The 23,128-nt window shown below is 42.5% G+C and overlaps 2 protein-coding genes across 6 annotated transcripts; one reads left to right on the top strand and one right to left on the bottom strand.

Annotated features, from left to right (window-relative positions):
• Positions 1–1,510: 1,510 nt before the first annotated feature.
• On the bottom strand, positions 1,511–22,578 carry wnt10b (wingless-type MMTV integration site family, member 10b). 5 transcript variants are annotated; one of them, XM_034695307.1, is made up of 7 exons: positions 20,819–20,853; positions 20,341–20,460; positions 19,883–19,988; positions 15,648–15,750; positions 3,575–3,837; positions 3,001–3,452; positions 1,511–2,871 (listed from the first exon to the last, which is right to left on the bottom strand). In XM_034695307.1, the coding sequence occupies exons 3-7, from the start codon at positions 19,935–19,937 to the stop codon at positions 2,371–2,373; spliced, it is 1,374 nt and encodes a 457-aa protein (XP_034551198.1). In that variant the 5' UTR covers positions 19,938–19,988; positions 20,341–20,460; positions 20,819–20,853; the 3' UTR covers positions 1,511–2,370. The 5 variants fall into 5 exon arrangements, with proteins under 5 accessions (XP_034551198.1, XP_034551199.1, XP_034551197.1 ...); XM_034695308.1 differs by lacking the exons at positions 20,341–20,460; positions 20,819–20,853 and adding an exon at positions 22,534–22,578; XM_034695306.1 differs by lacking the exon at positions 20,341–20,460 and having other exon boundaries at positions 20,819–20,910.
• On the top strand, positions 7,441–11,388 carry wnt1 (wingless-type MMTV integration site family, member 1). The gene is made up of 5 exons (XM_034695311.1): positions 7,441–7,539; positions 7,814–7,930; positions 9,713–9,966; positions 10,151–10,416; positions 10,505–11,388. Exons 2-5 carry the CDS (start codon positions 7,830–7,832, stop codon positions 10,994–10,996), a joined length of 1,113 nt encoding a protein of 370 aa, XP_034551202.1. The 5' UTR covers positions 7,441–7,539; positions 7,814–7,829; the 3' UTR covers positions 10,997–11,388.
• Positions 22,579–23,128: the final 550 nt, after the last annotated feature.

Raw genomic sequence — 23,128 nt, 5'->3', positions numbered from 1 at the left:
CGTCCACCAACCTCTGTCTCACACATGGGGAGAAACAGTGACAGGAAATTCTCTTTTGCAGCAGCTCCAGGCTGAAATGATAGAAGAATGAAGAAATGCAAACCAGAAATCCATTTCTTTATCATTCCTTACCCGTCGCTGTCTTCCTTTATTCTCTAGCTAAATATTAAACAGACAAAAAAGTACTACCAAGCGCAGCCATTCCTCAGTAGTTGAGAGATATTTACTCAAGTCCATGCAAACAAGATTTAATTTGCAATAAATCCAAAATGGCAGAAGAGGGTTTTTGTCCCCAGGAGACAGCTTAGATCTTTGAAGATATCTAGGAATGCTGCAGTCATAAATCCAGTCAGGTGTTGACATTGGAGTTTGGCTAAATCTGCACTGTAACTAGACTGAGAGTGCAAATCACTCAGGTCACCAGGAGTGCTGCCTGACACTTCATTTATGTGCAACAGCCTGCATGTTTCTGATTGTGCATCTGTGCCAGCTTTTCTATGTAAGTGTCTTTGCACATGAATGCATTCATGTGTTTATGTGCCTATGTTTATTTTTTGTGTAGTCTGTCTCCCAGGTAACACGCGACACTGTGCTCCACGTGGTTTAGCGAAGCCCCTACTTGGCTATGAACCTTAGACAGATGATCCCCTCAGATCCTCAAAAAGCATAGACTGGTATAATCACCCCCACTCTCCACTCTCTCGATGCTTCTCTCCAGTAATAAAAGTCATACTTTAAGGAAACAATATCCTGCGGCCATAAAAAGTTCTTCTCTCAGCATGAAGTGGCTATAAAAAAGGCTCTCACCTCCCAAATCTGAAGTGCGTAGAATTTGCCCCCCCCCCCCCATTTACACAGCAACACACACAATCACACACACTTAAGCATCAGTTCAGGACTTAGGCAGGTCCATCCCTCACTCTGACATGTCCTACATGTGGGAAGAATCTAAGGAGTTATCCAACCAATGGAAACGAATGCAAAAACAGAATAACTAGAGCGCAGTCATGGTTTCATAGGAAAGTGACACACATCACATCACAGTTCTTTAAAGAGGAAGCATATTCCTGTCAAAATATTGGTATGAAGTCTAATCAGCTTTAACACGAACAACCACTCTCTTGAAGGAATTATTATCGTTTCCAAAACAGATGTAATATCAAATCGCCTGTCTTGAGATTTAAAGTTTACCAGCTTTGATAAGCTGACTTGCTTCCTGTCCTGTCAGAAACTTTTCCATTAAAAGGAACAGCTGTTCAAAAAGCACAAAGTACTGCCCTTTATCTTGCCATTGTCATGCAAAAGATACACATGGAGTAAATGTCTTGAGGATCATTAAAGGTGATACATTGAGACAGCATGTTTGAACTATTTAAGAAGACCGTTTTCTGCTTACTAATAAGACTTCAGTATCAAAGAATTGTAGAGAATACAACACTTCCTGGACTAAAAAAATAGTTTGTTTTTACTCTTTGGATGCACATACTATAGATATCCACTCACATTAAAATGCTGTGTAAATAAATGTATTTTAATGGTTTAGAAAGAGACTATCTTTGACTTTTTCATGATGTGATTCCTATCATCAGGTGCTGGCTGATACCAGCTACTCAAGTGATCACAGTGAGACAAAAAGATCAAAACAATATCATTACTATTGCTAGAAAAACATTGATTGCTGACAACTTGTTTTTTTTTACTAGCATTACACTGTCCGCTAGCACTGCACAGTTGTTTTATGTTATTGTTGCATGTTAATTTATAATAAACCTGTTGACATACTAAGGGGGTGGCATCAAATTGGTACTACATCAGTGCATTGACAGCCACACTTGTGGATAGCTGATACTACATTTTAGGTAGTTCAGAACATGAAGAGTGCCATCAACTAAGACCAAAAGCAAGGGCCTTACCCTATAATAATATTAATAATAATACATTTACAAATATACATTTACACATTAAAATACATAGCTACTGTACAGAAAGATAAGTCAGCAGGTAGACACTGAAATAGAAATGCCTCTCTGCTGATACTTGTCTTTGTTGTGTGGGATAGAAAAGACGGACTGTGCGCCGTTTTCATGGCTGAGAGGGCAGCGTCTAAACAGACCACGGCAAGACAAATGACATGAGTCACCTCTTCAATCTCTGACTTGGCATTATGAGAATAACAGCGGCTACAAAGAGAAAATAGATCCCAGATGATGGACTGAAAAAAAGGAAAGGGGGGGAGGATAAACAGATTCTCTGGCAGAGTTACACAAGGAGCAAAAACAAACACTCAAACAACAGGAGTGGGCGAAGGGACAGGCTCGCCATCTTGAGTCCTGGGTGGGTAAAGGCAGCTGGGACTGGGAAAACTGGAATCTACTTGCACACGTTAACCCACTCTGTGAGGCGACACTCCTCACACAACACATAGCAACACCAGTGGAACCTGCAATTGCAGCGCTCACTGCGTGTCTGTTTCAGGATGTTGTGTCCACGTCCGCAGCAGAGCGAGCTGCAGCTGTCTGTGCTGTAGCTGGTTTTGTTGCAGATGCGTCCTTGTGTGCCCGGAGAGTCCACAGACGGGTCACGCTCACAGAAATCAGGAGATTTCTCAAAGTACACCAGCTCTCTGGACATGCTTCTGCGACGCCCTCCGTTGGGTCCCCCTGAGCTCCCACTGGCGCCATTTCCTGTCCGGGGATTAAAAACCCCATTGTTCTTGTTCTGCGAGTTGACAAAGATGGCAGACAGAAACTTTTCCTTAAGTATAGAGCCCACGAGCCGGAACTCTGGAGACACATGCCAGCAGGTCTTAAACTGGCAGCTCCCTGATGTGCCATGACATTTGCACTTCTTCTTCATGTTGTCAGTTACTATCTGTGTAGAGAAAGATATATGATGTAAGAAAATAAGGAAGGCAAAGAAAAGCTTGAAGATAAATTGAGCCACAGAAAATGGAACTACACTCTGAAGAACATTAAAAACAGTAAACAACATATCACTCACCTGTCGTCCGATGCGGTTATTGTGTATCCTCATGCGAGCGTGAATGTCTCTTGGCGACCCTCTGGAGTCCAGCCAGTCCCTGGAAAAACGATCCCCAAAACGGACGTCATGACTGCAGCCCCCCCATTCCCAGGTCTCCTGCATGGAGATCAGCTCATCTGGCAAAGGCTTGAGTAGGGCAGACGGGTGGTTGGAGCGCAGGTTAGTGGGCAGGTCACCATGGTGACTGTTTAGCTCCGGGGGTAATGACCGTGCCATGCCGAGGCCTACCCCGCCCTTCTGCAGGGTCTGCAGCTGCAACTGTGTGAGTTTCAGCCGGATCTTGTCATCGTCCTGGCGACGCTTGGCCTCGCAGCCACACCCCCGCAGTTTGCCCATGCTGCAGGCCGTGGCCACAGAGTGAGCCACACCCGCTGCCAGCAAAGCCAGAGAGAAGGCGCTCTCACGAAAACCTGGGAGCAGGAGATACACACTCAGGCGATTGCAAAATACAAACAGTACAGCTCTAAAACAGTTTTGTGTGTCTGACCAGAGCAATCTCATTTGACCATCAACAGCTTCACCAGGCTCTCACCCCTGTTGAGGATGGTGTTGTGGTGGGGAAGTTTGCCAAGGCCCTCCAGGGAAGAGCAGTTCCAGCGCTGGTCTCGGAGCTGGTGCTGGCACTCGTGGATGGCCACCTGGATGCCCTGCAGAGCAGAGGCCGTCACGTCTGGGCTGCGCACACACATCCGCATCTGACGCTTACTGAGGCCTGCCAGCCTGAGGCAAACTGAGTTGGGGGTTAGCACCGGATCTCCTGCCACCTTCAGGCTGAGGATATCATTACACAGCACCCTGCAGGGGGTGAGAGGGGGGAAGAGTTTGAGGATGGTGGGGGGTCATCATAGAGTGAGGAGTTCATTAGTCAAATTCAGAGAGGTATGCAGCAATGGCAAGATGGATGTTCTGGACAGTTAAGCATAAAAAGATTTAAGAAAGATGTAGTTCCAAATAAATCTAATCTCTAAGAGATTTGCTGAATACACTGAGCAATAAATGTGATAATAAATTGCACAACTATTTGCTCCATTGTTTCAACTGATTTTGCTTACAGCAGGAAAAAATATAATTCCAAACAGATCATCTAGCTGAATGTTCCCAGAGGCAGAGTACATCACTAAATGTATCTATTTAAGAAATAACAGAGGGATTTATGAATTCTTTGTGGCATTGATCAGACTTCTAAAAGACTACAAAATTAGTAAACATGGATTCTATTGTTTCAATACTACACCAAATCAGCCTCCCAAACCAGAGGCAGATGTTTCACTTTTAACCTAAATATGTTACATATTTAAATCCCAGTCACAAACAGTAACTTCCCTCAACTCTTGTCGCATTCCTTGTACCCAAAACCCGCATCTCTATCAACTCTTCTGGAGCTCTCATGTGGACTCACGTTAACGCAGGTGACAGAAGTGCTGCTGCCAAAATCAGGAATTGGTCCCAACGGAGTTTGTTTGATAGCTCCATTTTGTTAAGCGTCTGTCGCGGCGTGACATTAAAACGCTGTTGATCAAGTCCTGTGCTGAAAAAAAAAAAGATTATCAAAAAGAAAGAAGAGTGCAGTATTATCGATGCACCGCCAAACGACCGAAGAATGAGGACGGAGAACAGAGGAGCTCGGGGGCGAGAGTAAACGGGAGGGGGGAGAAAAAGAGGGGAGGGGAGGAGATGCCTCTACAGGCGGCTGTTTGCACAAATATTGGCCAATATGAAAGTTGGATAACCAGTTGATCATTTTATTATTTGAGATTGCATTTATTTATTCACGCGTAAAAGAACGTCGCCAACCGTTTACGCACGAGCAACCCTTTGTACAGCGTGCGCAGAACAGACAAATGTCGGCAGTTAATCCAAATAACTTAATCCTATAAATATATTTAATAAGATATACAAATATGAATGCATAAAGTCTTACTTTATATCGATGAGTAAGTTGGTTCTATGGTATATTTTTCAGTTTCTCTGAATAAGAGCATAAAGAAGGGCTCAGACAACATAAAATATGAAAAGTCAAAGCAGATTTTGTTCATAAAGGGGTGAGTAAAATGATGAATGGGGGGAGGGGCGGGCTGCTGGTTCCACTGTACGACAGGGAGGCAGCAGCAGGCAGGCGGCTCCGCTAACAGACCCTCCAACAATACTGTTTTTAGTCATGTGCTCCCCCTTCCTCCCACCTCCATCACAGCGGCTGTTCTTTATTGTTGTGTTTGAAACAACTTTCACTTTGTCACCGCAAAGTCTTTATTTCAGAGGATGGAATAACTTGCATATATTACTGAAATGACACGTCTGATTGTTGGGATTATTTATCAGATTATGACATGCTCCTTTAAAAAAAATCAACTGGCGGATGGGTGCATCAAGACGGCTACAAGTTGCATGTAAGGCAGCAGGCCTTAATTCTTTGTGCATATTTAAGTCCGCAGCAAACAGCATCCCAATCATCAATTCAAATTCGTTTTTTTCATGCTCAGTAACAACTAGGCCTATGAAACCAGACGCTCGGGCCTTCTGATGAGTTTGTTGAGGTAATGTGGCGGCTGAGCATGGAATCAGCCACATTGATACAAATTACGCACGACAAACTGCTGCTGAATCAACAGGTCAATCTTTCCTCAAGTGAAACTGTGAATTTATGCACAAATTAAAATTGCTTTCCAAGAAAAGATTCTTAAAAAATGTAATATTACTGCTGCAAACCACAAGGTGCTTCTGGGTTACTTTCATAAAATTAAGTTAAAACCCCCCTCGAACACGGTTCGCATAGTGACACCAATTCATCTAATCTCCTTCCATTCCCTAAGCTGCGGCAATGAAAAGTGCATTAGCATTCTGCCTTGGCGTGTATATCTAAGTGGCTTAAAAAGTGATTTGAAGTTGATTTGTATATAAAAGGCCCCCCTTTATCCGGATTGAAGCTCTAATCTGCTCGGAGTCGCATGACTGCTCCAGGAAACCCGTTTGAGCACCTTCACACAGGGCTGCAGTATCAACGTAGGATGGCTGTCATTAAAGCCCTTTTACAAAAGCCCACTTCCTTTAACTGTCATCTGAAATCTGAAGGAGCGACAGGGAGAGAGAGATGGAGAGGAAAGGGGGAGAGATTACTGAAGCTCCAACCGCTGCAGCGACTAATGTGGAGCATGCAAATTAGCAGATAAATGTCACATAATGAAACATTCGCCTATGAACCGATATACGGAGAAGTCTGGGGACATTGAAGCCTGCCCCTAGTCTGAGGTTAGATGGAGATGCCACAAAGTGGCTCAAGCTGTGATTACACTGCGTTACATGTGCGTCGAGGGAGGTCTGCAGGCCAGATGTTCGGAATGGTTTTTATTCCAACTCTTCCCCCATCTTTTCCTGGTTCATCATACATCAAACTTCTGATTGGAAACCGTATTTCATCTCCAGCGCGTTCGAGAAAATATTTAAGTAGCCCAGCAGGCAGTGTGAGTTATTATAGTTACAGTTGACAACTAGAAGAGCTTATTATTGCTTCTTTCTGCATGCAAGTTCCGATGTGCGTGTGCGCGTGCGTCTCTCAATGGTGACACTTTTGTTTATCGGGCCCCATCTAAATCAGTCTCTGAGACCCTCGTAGAAAGCACCTCATGAAATTTAACTAATGACTAAATAGGTGTAATAATGTAAAACGAGGCTGTGTTTGTAGAGGGATTAGTGTTGGAAGGAGACGAAATGTACTTAGTCACTGCACATTTTGAGAGCGCATTTAGAGAGAGGAGGAGGAGATGCGGTTAGGGAGTAGGCTAATCCAACCACCGGGTAAAAAGGCCAGTTCTGGATGGCTCATATTCCGCTGTAACTGTATTGCACCGAGACACCAGCTTTGAGCAGCGGCGGAGCACCAAACCAGGGCGCACCCACAGCATCTGCACCAACACATCACAGCTTCACGGGCTCTTCTCCTCTCTGCAAGGCTGGATGTTGAGGAAAGCGCATGGCCAGTAGGAAAAAAAACTCTCAGCCGCATAAATTTATAGGGGAATCGATTCTGTGATGACCGTGAGATTCCACAAGTAATATGCGCAACACTGTGGATTGCCCTATTTTTTTCTCTTCCTTTTTCTTTTCTGCCCAGTTGTGTTTCCTTATTCATTGTGCGCCCTATGAAGAGCATTAACTATCCCTCCCTCAAATCCTATTGAAAAGGCGCCGAAAAAAACAGAGGGAGATGAGAGCAGCAAATCCCTTTTTTATTCCCCTCGTAGCGCTCAATAAGAGAAGAATGTGTTGCCTATCAGTCACCGAGGGGATCAAGTCTTCGGGACTGTCCCACGCGTTCAATGCGCCGTGCAGAGCATCACTGAGAGAGACAGAGTGAAGAGGACTGCAGCAGCAGCAGCAGCAGCATCCTGTCTGGACACTTCACATCATTTAGCAACCTGTCTGCACTCAAAATCAATTTAAGTCAATTAGGGGCTGCCTGCTTCTCTCACCTTTCAACACCTCTCACCGGACTGTGGCGTGGTGAGTGTACGCACCTTGCAGCATGGTCATTTTGAACACTATTCACAAGTGTTAAAGCATGTGTCATTTTTGACAGAGTAGAAAAAATGCATTGCCAGACCCTTGTTTTTATTTCTTTGTTTTTAGGTTGTTGATTTTGTGCTACGTTTAATGTTATAACATGTTCATATTTGTCCTACAGACTTCAGATAAATGACTGTCAACTCAATTTACAACCAGGTTACAAATTTGCATGACAAAAACAAAAAGTTAATTGACTTTGTCCTCCTTATAGTTGACCTGCAGACAAAATGAGGAGTCTCGCGCTGCTGTTAGGAGTTAAAGCCGCGTGCATCCTACTGGTGTCCTCGCTCTCAGGCACAGGGGCCGTCAACAACAGCGGCCGGTGGTGGTGAGTTTGCCAGAAGCAGCTTGTGATGCTGCATTCATTCAGTTTCAGCATCCTAACATTAAAAAAAAAAAAGACTTCTAGTTTAACTCTGGTTCAAATGGGGGAAGACCCCGCGCCATGGCACGAGTTTTATTTTGTGACCACAGTCTATGCTGCATGCTGGAAATAATGTGTTAGTTTTGGCACTGTGTTCAACTTCTGTTCAGCCTCTGAAAAAAAGAGCAACCGCATGATATTAAAGCTTGTGGCTTTTTCGTACTCGTTTCCAAATTTCTCCACGTGAGCTCAGTTGTGAACTATTTAATTTATCGTCCACCCAGAGACATTAGCTACAACAGGCTGTTTAACAATGAACGAATTATATTTAGTAATAATTACAGTTTTAACTTTTCTTTGTGGTGGATTTAATTTGCTCTCCCTCTCTCCGCTTTCCTAACTTTTGGTCAGTGTGGTTTGAACGCGATTCTGCATTTTCTGTGCAATGTGGGATAAATTAAATATGGATTTATTACATAGCTGACAGGGTTCCCATCCCAGGTCTTATCCAGGGTCCTGTTAATTTAATACTGTACACCCCTCTGTCAATACAGCGACCTACAACTGCCAATTTTGCAATACTTTGTTATAGAAAACAAAATTAAATTCGGATCTGTATGGTTTCGCGTCAGTGGGCGCATTGTCTCGCTTGTTTAAAAATCTATAAACTGTGGGCTGGGTTTTGTGGACATAATGATTTAACGAAAGATTCTGTCGTTTCTGTGGTGGCATGAGATAGACAGAATACGAGCAAAAAAAAGGCACGACTTTCCAAATATTTAAATTGTCAGCTGAAAATCCTGAAAACATCCAGGAACAGAAGGAGACACCGCGGAGTTTAGGAATGGAGAAAACACCCAGAAGACGACATTATTATATTATTAAGGCCTCACCACACAACTGTCTGGGTCAGCCCTGTAACAGGCCAAGGCTTGCCCGCCTTTCCGGATGATAATGCTTACCAGGAGACACAGCCTTTTACACTGCACGAGAATTTAAAAGTGGTTAACAAAGTAATCTCAAAAAATGCTCCAGCACAAAGTGAAAAATGATACAGCATGTGCACTGACATTCAAATATCTGCATCCTTATTTCCAGAATGAGTACATTTCAGGTGCAGTAATTGCACAGCACAGGTGCCATATTTAGATACAGATATTGCCAAGAAACAAATCCTTCAACTTCAATATTTTTCAGATATTATCTGGTGAAATCTAAACAATATTTATCTGATAATTTTTCTGCATGATTATCATTTTAGCCATAATACATTAAGTGCATTCATTTGTCAGGTGAAATTCTATATTTACAGGATAAAAGGCCGACTATATAAAGGCCTGCTCATAAATCCCTTAGGAGATTTGGACCAGAATGTTTGTCATTGAAACTAGACCTTTACGCACTCTCTATGCACAAAGGCTACTCTAATATGCAACAGTCTAACTCACTCTTCTTATAGAGTGTCATATTCTACTCATGGATCCAACACATTTGATCTGATCCAAGAGATTAATAAAGAGGTAAGAAATATAGTTTCATGTAGTTTACCAAGGTGGAAGCTTTCTTCACTATCTTGAAACATGGGTAATAGTCTAACTTGGTCAAAACTGTTCTTTAAAAGGCGCAGACACTCATGAGATGCCAAGGGACATCCATTTAAGAGGGTCACAGAAGGATCCTCTTTAACTGCCAGAATAAACTTCCAGCTCCTTGACTCTGATTTCCTTTGTCCTCTCCTTGTGCCAGGGGCATTGTCAATGTAGCCTCCTCATCCAACCTCCTCACCAACTCCAAGAACGTGCAGTTGGTCCTGGACCCGAGCCTGGCCCTCCTGAGTCGACGCCAGCGCCGGCTGATTCGGCAGAATCCTGGCATCTTGCATGCCATCGCCGCTGGGCTGCACACCGCCATAAAGGAGTGCAAGTGGCAGTTCCGCAACCGGCGCTGGAACTGCCCGACCACCCACAGCCCGGCAGTTTTTGGCAAAATTGTGAATCGTGGTGAGCGTTTTGTGTCTGTCTTGCCAGGCGATATTGGGACAATTTTGAGCTGGGTGTAATGGAATCTCTAGTTCCCATCTAAATGGCTTTGTTTGCAAATACCTTACAATTTGGGGCAAATAATTGGCAAAGTATGGGTAGCTGGATAAGGTTCTAATGTGAAGTTTTGATGTTGTTTTTTCAGGTTGCCGAGAGACAGCATTTGTATTTGCCATTACCAGTGCAGGGGTGACCCATGCTGTGGCTCGCTCCTGCTCAGAAGGGGCCATTGAATCGTGCACATGCGATTATCGGCGCAGAGGTCCTGGAGGGCCAGACTGGCACTGGGGGGGCTGCAGCGACAATGTGGACTTTGGACGAATGTTCAGCCGTGAGTTTGTGGACTCCAGCGAGAGAGGCAGAGATCTACGCTACCTCACCAACCTACACAACAATGAGGCTGGAAGAATGGTGAGTATTAGAAGCTCTGCTGATTAGGATCAGATCTGGTTTTACTTTTTAAGGTTTTACAACAAGTCTTTGTTCTTTCTCTTTACAGACTGTGTCATCAGAGATGCGACAGGAGTGTAAGTGTCATGGCATGTCTGGCTCCTGCACCGTGCGCACCTGTTGGATGCGTCTGCCAAGCTTCCGCACAGTTGGAGACTTCCTTAAGGACCGCTTTGACGGTGCATCCCGAGTTGTTTATGCCAACAAGGGAAGCAACCGTGCCTCGCACAGAGCTGACCCTAGACATCTGGAGCCTGAAAACCCTGCCCACAAACCACCCTCTGCCATGGACCTTGTCTATTTTGAGAAATCACCAAACTTTTGCTCCAACAGTGGGAAATCTGGCACTTTGGGAACTTCTGGGAGAACATGCAACAGCTCCTCTCCGGGCCTGGACGGATGTGAGCTGCTCTGCTGTGGACGTGGGTTTAACACCCGGACTGAGAGTGTGACTGAACGCTGTCACTGCACCTTCCACTGGTGCTGCCATGTCAGCTGTTTGAACTGCACCAGTACACGGACGTTACATCAGTGTCTATGATCACAGGTGGACAACCAAGTGAATATTTAGTCAAAGACCTTCTTAGTTAAACAGGTAGCTGGCTGAGGGAGCCACTAGCAAGTAGGTGATTTGAGGTGTTAGGTAAAAAATAGAAAGATCCAAGGCGGGTAAACTGATACAGGGAACTCTCCGGCACAAAAATTCAATCAGTGTTTTTAAAGAGGGAGGTGAAGAAAAGCACAAATATGTGAACAGGGTATAGATGAAGTATATGTGCTTGCTAAATGCCTATGATCCTGGACAATATTGAGAGGGTATTTAAACACCACAACCATCCACGTGGAATGTAAACCCTCCATATTTGTCATGGAGTTTACACTGTAGAATAACAAAAGTAGATGTGGAGAGAAAAATAAAGCAGTGGAGAATCAGTTGCTGTGTCAAGGTAGTAAAAGAACCTCTTTCTCCCCCCCACAGAGGGCAGCAACTAGGCACAAAGTTACACAGATATTCTTTGGGCCAGATAGCCACAAACATGGTTTAACACCTTGTAGGGATATTACATTTGAAAAACAGTTCAGAATTTTTTTGCTGAAGTTCAGCTTCTCTCACATGAAACTCTGTGCAGTTTATCTCCAAGGATGGGCTTTCTGTTCTTCATGTGTGTACGTAGCACATGGACACAGCCCAACCACTTGTAATTTCCTCACCACATTCACCCCTTTATTTAGATTTCTGCAGAGATGAACACATCTTAACCCTGATATGCCACACTGACTTACCACAGGATGATCCTGATGTTATATGACGGGGATGAATCCTCGCCAGGAAAATAGAACAATGGAACAGATCTTACTAAGGGGATGTAATCTGAATGTATTATCTATACACTGAATACCATGGCACAGCTAGATGTACATTATCAAATGTGAGGAGTCAGTATTTAAGAATTAATGAAATGTTTTCTGCAGGGTCTCATAGTGATCTCTAAATGAGTGCCATGCTGATACGTACATTGAAATAAAAAAAGGACACCAAATACCTGTTAATACATAAATGTAGCAGGTTTGAAATAGGCAAATGGTGTAAGAATACAGCCTCTGTGGAAGAACGTATACTGTATATCAGCTAAGAGAACCAAATGTTGTAAATATTAAATATATGAATATATTTATAATGATGTAATTTCTAAGTTTTCTGGGTTTATGGAGCCGTCAGTGGCTGGAGAATACTCTATCATTAGTGTCAAGTCAGAAGATGCTTTGATTTCATGCCCTTTTCTATTTTAAGTATGATGTAGCTTACACAAAACCAACTCTTTCTAGAAACAGAACTCACTTCCTTGCTTGTTTCCTGTAAAAAAAAACCACTTGTGTTCATGCACTGAATATTTACCTTTTTTGTATTAGTGTAAATAAAAAATATTTATTTCTGAGGATTTTATACTGTTATAGAGAGATGTAAAATAAAACACTTTTTTTAGATTTAAATCTAAAGATTTAGGCTCCAGTTGGTTTTGTTTTGTACGATAGAACAATAAAGTCTATATTTTCAATTAAGTTGCCGTCCTGAATGTGTCAAAAGATGCCTTTATGTCTGTTGTAGTTTCTGTGTTCGAGAAAGTTTAGACAACCAACCAAGTGAACGTATAAGCCTGTCCCTGGGTGTCCTTTGCCTAATCCTATTACCACCACCAAAGAGCCCTTTTTCTTCAGCTCACAAAACACCACTACATCTGTGCCCTCAACCACAGAGATGGCTCCTGCTTATCCAGCCCAGACAGCCACTTATTTCAAACAGTATAGGAATTTACTGCTTTGAATGTTTTGCTTCATTTGCTTAATGTCAGAAAAAAGTAAAGAAATAGTATGAAGGGTAATGAAAACCTAGAGCCCCTGGCAACCTTACTAACCACTGTATTTTGGAAACCTTTCACTGTAGAACACCACAGCACAGGAGCAGCCAGGGTCATCCAGACAGAGCACTGTGGAGGCAAAGTGAGGCCACTGGGCTACACACCCAAACAACCAAAGGAGCTGATAAGAGAGAAAAAAGTTAGAATTGTAAAAGCCGACAGTGAGACAGAGGATCAAAGACAAGGATGAGAAGTTTCCGAATGATGGTCTTGATGCTGGAGGGTAAAAGTGAGAGGTCACATGGGGCTGTTATGCTTAGAGCTTGTAGCATGAATAGAAGTGTCAACGTTGTGTAATACATTAACTGAAGAGCGATTGATCAGCATCTCAAAGAAAGTACAATTTTACATCTGCAGTCCCGATAAGGTTAAGAGGGTGTCAAGAACCAGTTAGAGCTAATTAATTCAAACATTGAAAATGACCAAAGATTTTTTTGATATTGCGTTTATATTACTAAATAATACAGGTGATCACCTGATGTGGCTCAAATGTGTGTGTGTGCGAAGACGACACAAACCTGTAGTGTCACAGGTGAGCAAAGGTGATCGCAGAGACACATAAAGATGTTTTTAAAAAGTAGAGAAAAGGTTTCAGAGGACACGAAGGAAGGTAGAGTTCAAATAACAGGCGTGAGAGTGAGGTGGAAGAGCTGGTGGAGAGTGAGTGGAGGGGGTGCTGCCTGTGGGAGTGCTGAGGAGTCAGTGATAATTAGCTCAATTAGTGACAAAGGCAGTGTAATAAATACCGACTTAGTGTCTGGGTCCCTGCTGGCCTCTCCCCGCGCAGCCTGCGATGTGGCCCTGGCCTGACGGACAATTCATTAAACTGACAAAATACCCCACCGTCCAGGCGTGACGCAGCGAGTTAGCCCCCTACAGGCCCTGCTCATTGTTCTAATTGTCTGGGCTGGAGTCACTTTGTGGCCGCCTCCTCCTTCACCCACCCCGCCTTCACACTCTGCCTTCAGAAAACCCATGGAGTTAATGCCCCTACCTTACTCAGTAAGTAGGTGATCGGCAGGTTTGGAAAAAAAAAAGCAGTAAGAGTTCCTTGGGGTGGGGCGGCTGGTGGGGGAGGCAGTGGGATTAGCGAATGGAGGTTGCCTGGGAGTGCTGGGAGCAGCACCGATCGGAATGTAGGAGAGATGAGTCCAGAAGCTCGGATGCGGGACAAAGCGAGAGTTAATAAGGAAAGATTGAAGGGGCTGGCGACAATGGGCCGCCACCCGAGTCGAGATGAAATTGCTTCCGAGGATTATTGGGAGAGGGTGTGAGCGTTGTAGGCCTTTTTTTTTTGTGAGAGTGTGTGTTTGGTTGGGCATTTGTGTGAGCAGGGAGCAAGGGGGAGTGCTGGATTGATGGCTGCCCCTCTGGTTGGGGAGCAGGGGACCAGGGGAGGCTAACCGGCTGTTCCCACAGTCTGTTCTGCTGCAGCCACCTTTGACACACGGGGCTGCCAGGCGGCGAGCAGGCAGCCATGGTGAGAAGGACACAAACAAAAACAACAGCTTCAACCACAAAAAAGTCACTGTCTGTGGAAGAGCAGTGGAGAAGCACAGGCTGGAGATGAGGGAGTCAGGGCGGGGGGGGGGAAAGGAGAGCAGGAAGATGGGACAGGGGAGATTTAAAAAAAACCTCCTTTTGATTCAGTTTCTGTTTGCTACCATACTGCAAATATCATAACAAAATAAAGTAGCATCCACTGATCTCCTGATCATATAATTTACATGACATTATAATCACAATACTGAAATATTTACAGTGTCAGTTATTAAGATGTTGTGTCAAACAGATTTTGGTTTTGACCAGGGCACAAGTGTTACCTTGTACGTTTCATATCAAGTTTTTCCCCCCTCTTTACACAAAAATGGTTAAAATTGTCTTTATAGGACCCTTAACTTCTGACATGACATTGGGGGGTGAAGGGTCAAACTTTTGTTAATTGAGTAACTTGACATTAAGAAATACAGCAACACATCCAAAGTTTGACCTGAGGTCGAAAGGTTCACTTAAAAAAAAATGTGTTTATGATTGCGACTTAGGAAGCAAAAAATTTCCCACCTGCCAAAATGACAGTAACACAGCAAATGTGATATGGCACAATGAAGGCAGAGCATCCAGATATTAAAATTCCTGCTCAGTTGTTGGGAAATGTCTGCCTAATGGGTGGAGTCAGCTTTAGTTTGAAGGGTGTATGATAAAGAATTCAGCACTGGGTTTGGATCACCGCACTGAATGATAGGCTGCTCACAGTGGTTGTGATGGACAATGTGGCATGATTTTCTAAACTGCACCTACATTTCATTGTAATCCTATCATTAGACTGTGAGCCAAGGTTAAATTGATTAGGGTAGTGTTATGACAGGAACACCCTTACACTGCTCATGTAATAATCAGAAGTATTTGTTTGGTGCCATTGAGTGACCACAGTGCAATCACGTAATAAGATATGTAGTTACAGCCTGGTTACACACATATTTTAGAAAGAATTATAATCAACTAAACCTCACCTAAAGTAATAGAAAATGACCGCGTTGATTAACAGCGGTCAAAACAGTGGGTCCAAATTACTCAAATTCAATACACATTTCAAGGGAACAATGAATACATATGTGAGTGATTGTGTGTGTGTGTGTGTGTGTGTGTGTGTGTGTGTGTGTGTGTGTGTGTGTGTGTGTGTGTGTGTGTGTGTGTGTGTGTGTGTGTGTGTGTGGGAGTGCGCATGGCAGCTGGGAGGCAGACACGGTCCAAGAGAACCATCCCCTAGCAACTGACCTTTTGGGCAGATGGCAGTTCCAGAGTAACAGCCACCCAGCATCACAATGGCCATGGCCTCCTAACATCTCCATCACTTCATCATCCACCGACCTGCCACAACCTGTCACACAGGAAAAAAAGGGAAGGTTATCACAGCATGCATAAATGCTTTCAAGTGTCCTCTCCACTCTTTTTTACCCTCTTTGCTTCAGTCTCAAACATTCCACAGACATTAGTTTGACTCTGTGTTTGACTGTTTCCATGTTTGCAGCAGAGCAGTCGAAAGGATGCGGAGGAGGATAGATTTAGGAGAGACACGACGGACGCTTGACGTTGTCCACAAACCTCCAGACACTCTCAAACCGCTGTTTTCCGTTGTTGGGTTTTCTGTGCATAGTGAATCAGGGTGGGAATGTGGACAGACCACTCGACCATGGTGAGCAATCAGTGTGATGTCTGTGGTCAGGCTCTGTGCCCCTGTGGAGCAAGATAGAGAGCGAGGCCTGCAGTTAAGGTAGGAGGGATATAAATTTGCGGTATTTGTGTGTGTGTGCGCTTGTGATATGCGAGTACTATTCACATGTGAATAAATGTGTTGTAAATTGTAGCAAAGTTTTCCTCACACAAGCGTAAGGATATCTAAATGGGGAGATAATACTCATGGATTATCAGCTCACTCAACTCTGTTGGAAACTCAGGGTAAGTCACAACATAATACAGCACAATATGATACCATAGTACCATATGATACTATAAAATACATTACGGTATACCATACCATATCATACCATGCATTGCAACCATAGACTGTATAAAATATGGACGTAGTATCTGTGACGTCACCCATCTGTTTCTGAAGTGCTGCGATTGTGATGTAAAGAGGCGGGCTTTGAGCCTCCTAGCCAACAGCTACAGTGTTCCCGCCTGTCAATCTAGTCAGCTGTGCCTCTCATTGGAAGACTTGTAATCTCAATATCTTCTAAATTACCACGTTAGAAAAAACTTCATCCCCGTATAGTGTGTGCCGATCGAGAAATGAGCTATCCAGACTACACTCATCTTTTGTGCCAGGCTGTAAACATGTTTATTTCTGCTGTAAAGATCGTCTTTTATGAATTTGTGTATGTAGTTTCCAGTACTTCCGGAGCCAGCCTCAAGCGGATCCTTGATTAACTGCAGTTTTTAGCACTTCCTCATTGTACTCATATTTTTAGACCGGAGGTTGCCGCTTGATTACAACACTGTGTGAGTTTTGATACGATACGATGCCTGACACATGGCCCAACACAATGATAAAATTGTGATACATATATTCCGTAACAATTAATAGACAATCATAAAGATATATCACAATATCCACTTTCAAGAGTACAAAATACCACCAAAAGATAAAGTGCAGGATTTATTTCGGCAACATGATAATCAAGCACACGAATCCGGACAAAGATACATTGCTAAATCACTACTTTTTCCCACCCCTTGTGCACACAAGGTACTCTTTCATTTCAGGGCTGCAGAGATAAACACCTCATCACCATGAAGCATCGCCTTTAATTCAAGACCTAAAAGTGATCAACAGTCCATTGCAAGCACTGCGCAATTAGCCTTAAGTACCAAAAGAATTGGTAAGTGCAGGCAGTAGTTTGGTGAGAACAATTATCCCAAAAGAAAAGTCCCCAATCACTCATCTGTGAATGGTGAACCTGGCAATGACCAGACAGAAGACAACAAACAGATAAAGTCACATGTCCAAATGGGTCCCTCTAAGTTTGAGCGTTTCAGGTGGGAAACTGTGCGTCAGAGTGTGACTGTAAACCACCATATACTCTTGGGGAGATCACATGCTAGCAAACAGTGCTAGTCCTCCTGTAAACACAGCTGTAATGACAGGGAAAGATTTCAGGGCAAGGACAACCAACAGTGGATTTTGTTTACAGACATCTGACAATGTATGGGTACAGCACAGCAACGTTTCAGCTCTGAGGTCCGCATGAGACAGGAACACAAACTGTGGTGGAATCCATGTGACACAGCATGAGCCTGTGCATCATTTCACCTGTCAGCAAGGATGAAAATTGCATCTAGTCATCTCATAAAGGGCAGACTGAGATAGACTGCAGAAATGTGTCTGACTGTAATGAATGTTAACACTCTTCATCTAAATGATGTGTCTTAAACAGTTAAACATTGGGAATATGTTTTTGTGCAAAATTATGTACTGTTTTGCTTGCCTACATGTCAGATAATTTGTGCTAGCTCACCACACCAATAAATTGTGTTTATCTGTATTGCAAAATAAAGATGCTTCTGATTGTTTTCTTATCTGCTTGCCCACTCTGACATCGTCTGGACCACAACATACCATCTCTGAGACCATAAACAGCACTGAGAAAATTCTCCAAGGATGGATCCATTATCTCTAATGTAGTAATACCGTTGGAGACAAAGGGAGAAATGCTCAGTTTATGGTTTTAATTACTAGCTGTGTTTTATAGCGACAGTGGGCGAGGACTCAGCACTGACACAGCAGTGGAGGAATGTTTATTTGCTGCAGTTTAGGAGCTGAGTGGCTTGCAGAAACTATGACACATTCCTGTGTCACTGGCTCTCCCGCTCGCAGACACACTATCGCATTCACGCACTGGCGCCCCATGTGTTGGTTCACAGCTCCACAGACATACACACAACTATTCCCTCCTAAGGCGTCTTGCGCACTCGCACAAAATGTGGCACCTCTGGCATCTGTAGGCATGCTGAAAATGTACGCTCATTCATGGCGGCTTAGTGAGACACGACTTACTAGGTCTAATACTTTTTCTGTGTGTCACACTGTGTGTGTGTGTGTGTGTATGTGTGTGTGTGTGTGTTGTACAACAGTGACTTGAGGATGAATTATTCAAGCCTTACTTCAGCATTATGGTGATCCCTGTCCACAAAGAATGCAAATGTGTATGTGAGTGTGTGCTTGTATTTCTGTGTGTGTGTGCTCACTTCCATATCTGTGTGGCTGGCTGCACACACACACACACACACACACACACACACACACACACACACACACACACACACACACACACACACACACACACACACACACACACACACACACCTTTCCATCTTTCCTGCAGCAGTCCTATCCATTATCCCCAGCATCTGGCAGCCAAAGCCTGTAAAGAAGACATTTCTCTTGGCAACTGTTTTTTTAAAGGCAGTGACACAGGGGACAGCCAACCACAGGAGCCACACATCTTCCAATCTACATGCATACTGAGAAAAGCTTGCATAAGAGAACCACCTCAACCCTAGTCTCTCTCTCTCTCTCTCTCTCTCTCTCTCTCTCTCTCTCTCTCTGTCTCTCTCAGTCTCTCTCTCTCTACAGTTTTTCCACCAACTCACACACATACACGATAAAGCTTCTACCCACCCTTGTCTCTCAGCAATATACTCACCCTAGCTTTGAGGGCTAATTGCTTCCAGAGCCATAACTGTCCCACAAACTGTGCCAACAACCTTTCAGTACATTTTGCACCCTAAAAAGTTCATTCTGGCACCCAAACAAATATTGTGTGGGTGTACAACACTACTCAGCCGGAGCCCCATGTGCTGTGATTTTATGTACAACTGTGTTGAATTAAGTGACATTAAATTATACTTGTTGTCAATAAGGATAGTGGCCAGATAACAAAGTTAAAATTATAGCAAATTATGAAAGGGCACTAAAGCCTCAACCCCACTTCTCAGAGGGGACTGAGAAAGATGTACTCTAAGTGCACCTGAGTGTGTCCTTGGTTGACACTCAGCTGTTGGGAAATAAACACATTCTTTGTGTAATTGAAATGGCGCAGTTAACAGTATTAATTAATATCATGTGCATGTTGTAGCCTTTTCAGAGTACAGCTGCACTGAGCAGCTTCTCCGAACACCAAGCATGTCATCCTTCTTCCACTAGGCTGTTAGTCATGATATTTACTGGCATCTGGATCCTCTAAAAGACAAACGGGTGTGTAAGCCTGATAGGATAATTGTTCTGATTATGATAGGCTACCAGATACACATTTTTCTAGCAACCAGAAAGTCTGTTTGAAAATCCTTTTTAGTTAAAGACAAGTTTGCTGGAGTGCAGTAGATTCACAATTTGGTCATTTGATGAACAAGGTGGCTTGTGAGAGAAGATAAATAGGCAGATGTGAGTCAGATGAATGGAAAAGGGTTTTGATTGCAAAGTCAAGGTATGAATGTATGCTAGTGCTGACCTGTGTTTGTGTAGCGGGGACGTGGGGTAAACTTTGGGAGGTTTCCTGTCTGCATCGTTCTGTCCACTTAGACTTGTTCTTTTATCAGCTTTCTTCTCATTCTTCTCTGAGGAAAAAAAGAAGATAAGATATGAGAAGTAGAGGTGACAAGAAAATGAATGATGCTACCTACAAACACCTGCATGGTCAGTCATGCTAGGAATTTCACCCAAAACTTTCTTGGATGCTCTGATAAATAATAAGCCAAAAAACTTTTAAGACCTCCAAATAAGTTAAAAAATACTTTTTTTCCCCAAAGCAAACATGTCAGACAATTTTCAGTTTCGGAAGTTACTGTTGTCACAAGAGTAACTCTCATATAGACTTTAGGGAACATGAAGCACTAAACATGAAAACCCTACACTCTGTAAAAGCTTAGGCCATCAGTGACATTATGTAACAGCCATCGTGTGTTTTACCTTAGGTCATCATCACAGCTGTTGTTTTGTGCTTTGGGGGGGATAACCATTCACTTCACCTCAGAAATCAATGCAGCAAACAGCAGCAGTGCTGACATGAAAACTGTACACGACTGCCATCTAGTGGTATAATACTCGAATTACAAGCTCTGATTCACAATAAACACATTCTAGTATTAATGTCAAAACAGAAAGAGAAAGCTGTTGGTAATAAAGAATTAGGTTAATATATGATGACAGGAAAATTGTAAAGTTTTAAGGCTTTAAGTTCACTGCTACGTTTTAGATACGAATGATTGGTTTGGTGCTGTGTGTGCTATGGTTTAGTTTACAGTTTACTCTAAAACAAATGTTTCGGTTCTGCAAACGTAATCAGGTAACATGTGCACTACGACGGTGTAAAGCATGTAAATACAGTAGTTCATTTTGGAATAATTATGTAAGTTGACTGTGCACATGTGAATCTTTTCTAGCATACCGGTCGGTGGCATAGGTTGGTGGCTGCAGTGTAGTGCAGCAAGTTACTTCCTGGTTTACCCAACACCGGAAACAGGAGGAGAAGACGAAGATGAGGCGGGGGGGGGGGGGGGGGGAGAGGGAGAAGAAGATGAGGAGGGGGAGAGGGAGAAGAAGATGAGGAGGAAAAAATAAACAGAAATTAAAACGTAAAAATGCGATTTCATAGATCCTCATTAATGTTTTTGGATTAACATTGATGTCAAGATAGACCAAAAACAGTTGTGGACCCGACTTTCTTAGAATTTAAAGTCTTTGTTTAATTAGTCTAGGTCTAGGACAACTGGTGTCAGAAATAACACATCTCAGTGCCTATGCTCAGTGCATATCCCTTAAAATGCTAAAAATGTACCTGAAAATGTACCTGAAAATACAATTACAGCTCAGTATTACTTGCTTTTTATTCTCAGAATAAACAATCACAGTAAGCCTCACTTAAGATTACACTATTCATTTTGCTGAGACTCTTACTTAGGTCTGCAAATACCAATTATTTCAATTTATATGCCTATATTTCTTTGAATAAGTAATCGCCCGATTTCATATGCAGACTAATTTTCCAAAATAATTTACAAAAGCCTGGGGCAAAATCATTAAAACACTGAGATTCAAAAATATAAAACAGAGAAGACAAAGCCACCTGCTGGAGGATCTCTAATAGTGAGTGTTGGTCCTGACCATACTGACCAATAATAAGTTCCTGATTAGATCACAAACAGACATCTGAGGGAATTGTCCGAGGAACATGATGTCCGGTACCTGGTGGTCAGAAATTCTGTTTTGACCTGCTGGGGACTACGGATGAAATTTAGCCTTATGGCTAACTCTGGCATATTTACATTGATGCAACGCTGAAGTGTTCATTAATATTCACTGTCCTTTTAAATAAATAAATAAATTATTTGTAGCTGTACATTCACAGCCAAAGCCCAGCATATTCACACAGTCAACCAGCAGATTATTGCTTCTTTACTAAAAAATCTGCACATACCACGAGAATGCACGTTTCTCCAGTTGTTCTGAATTATTAAATTATCTGAATTAATAAAATGTGTTTGTTTATAAAAGCAGCGTCAAGTAGAGATAAAAACACTAAAACCAAAGAGAAGCAGTGCATTTGGTGTGGTGTCAAGGTGGTGGCTCATAAGATGTTAATGTCAATGCGGCAGATAAAAAGAAAACTTGTGTTGGCTGCAAGAGGTGTTAAAATAACCTTCAGTCAAAGGTTTGAACTGTCAGAAATCCCTGCTAGTTTGAATTGAAAGACTCTTATTCATTTCACAAAGATTTCTTGCCTTCACAGTATGCCTTTTACCAAAGTAAGAAATGTGTATATAGAAAGGGATTTGGCTTTCTACTAATAATTGGCTTTAGTCATCTCAAATCCACTTTTCAAAATTAACCACAAAAGTGGTAAATACAAATAGCCAAAATATAGTTTTTCTATGTTGTATGCATGTGGTATAAGAAAATAAGAAAAACAACAATTAACACTTAGGTCAACTAAAGAGGCACAACACAAAGAATATAAAAAATACATAATAATAATTAGTAAAAAAGCAAATTCATATCCCCATGACTTTTTAGTCAACATTTTGTACATGTGTCTGTTATTACTTGTGCTTTGAAATGGTTATTTCCACTGTCAGGTTTCTTTAAGCCCTTTTTGTGTTGTACCTGGAATTGTTATGTGGAAGCAGACAAAACAGATTTTCCACTGCAGAGAGGCATAAGGTCAAAATGTACCTGAAACAAACACAACAAAGGTTTGTCACATAGGATGAAAGGTCACATTTGAAGCAGTCAAAGTTTGAGGTTGGTGCTGTTTGTTTTTCATTTGTCAGATTTCACTTGTGTTCCTCTGAGAGAATACGCTGTTCATCTGTATGCCTATCTCTGAAGTCTGTAAAGTCATTAAGATAGTGTAAAAGCATTTAACATTACATATGTATTACAATTACATCATATTTGTATTTAGCATATTTTTCTATTTTAAAAAAGGCTTACGCTGTCAAGTATGTACAGTGATAATTCAATACCCTGTACATTTTATTATTTAAAATACTTATAGTCTGCTTGAAGTAGACTGTAAAATATTCTCTTCAATTTGAAGCTCTCTGTTGTATATTTGATAAGTGTAAACATACTGACAAATGAGGGAGTTATTAATGGGTGGACTGGACAAAAAGCTCTTATATATCCTAGACTTGGAAACGATCCATCATAGAGTTTTTATGCTTATGCTCTGTCTATTCTTTGAATTAATCTTCCT

This window comes from Notolabrus celidotus, chromosome 11 (genome assembly GCF_009762535.1).
Source record: "Notolabrus celidotus isolate fNotCel1 chromosome 11, fNotCel1.pri, whole genome shotgun sequence".
NCBI lineage: Eukaryota > Metazoa > Chordata > Actinopteri > Labriformes > Labridae > Notolabrus > Notolabrus celidotus.
Note: the sequence above shows the minus strand (reverse complement) of the source record. Positions and strands in the feature narration are given on the sequence as shown.

Coding starts and splice junctions, on each gene's coding strand:
- wnt10b (XM_034695308.1), bottom strand. CDS start 19,937: ATGCAGACAGGAAACCTCCCAAAGTTTACCCCACGTCCCCGCTACACA. Junction 15,751..19,882: donor TCCCCGCTACACAAACACAG/GTCAGCACTAGC, acceptor CCTGTGTGACAG/GTTGTGGCAGGTCGGTGGAT. Junction 2,872..3,000: donor ATAACCGCATCGGACGACAG/GTGAGTGATATG, acceptor TTCTCTACACAG/ATAGTAACTGACAACATGAA.
- wnt1 (XM_034695311.1), top strand. CDS start 7,830: ATGAGGAGTCTCGCGCTGCTGTTAGGAGTTAAAGCCGCGTGCATCCTA. Junction 7,931..9,712: donor AACAACAGCGGCCGGTGGTG/GTGAGTTTGCCA, acceptor TCCTTGTGCCAG/GGGCATTGTCAATGTAGCCT. Junction 9,967..10,150: donor TGGCAAAATTGTGAATCGTG/GTGAGCGTTTTG, acceptor TTGTTTTTTCAG/GTTGCCGAGAGACAGCATTT.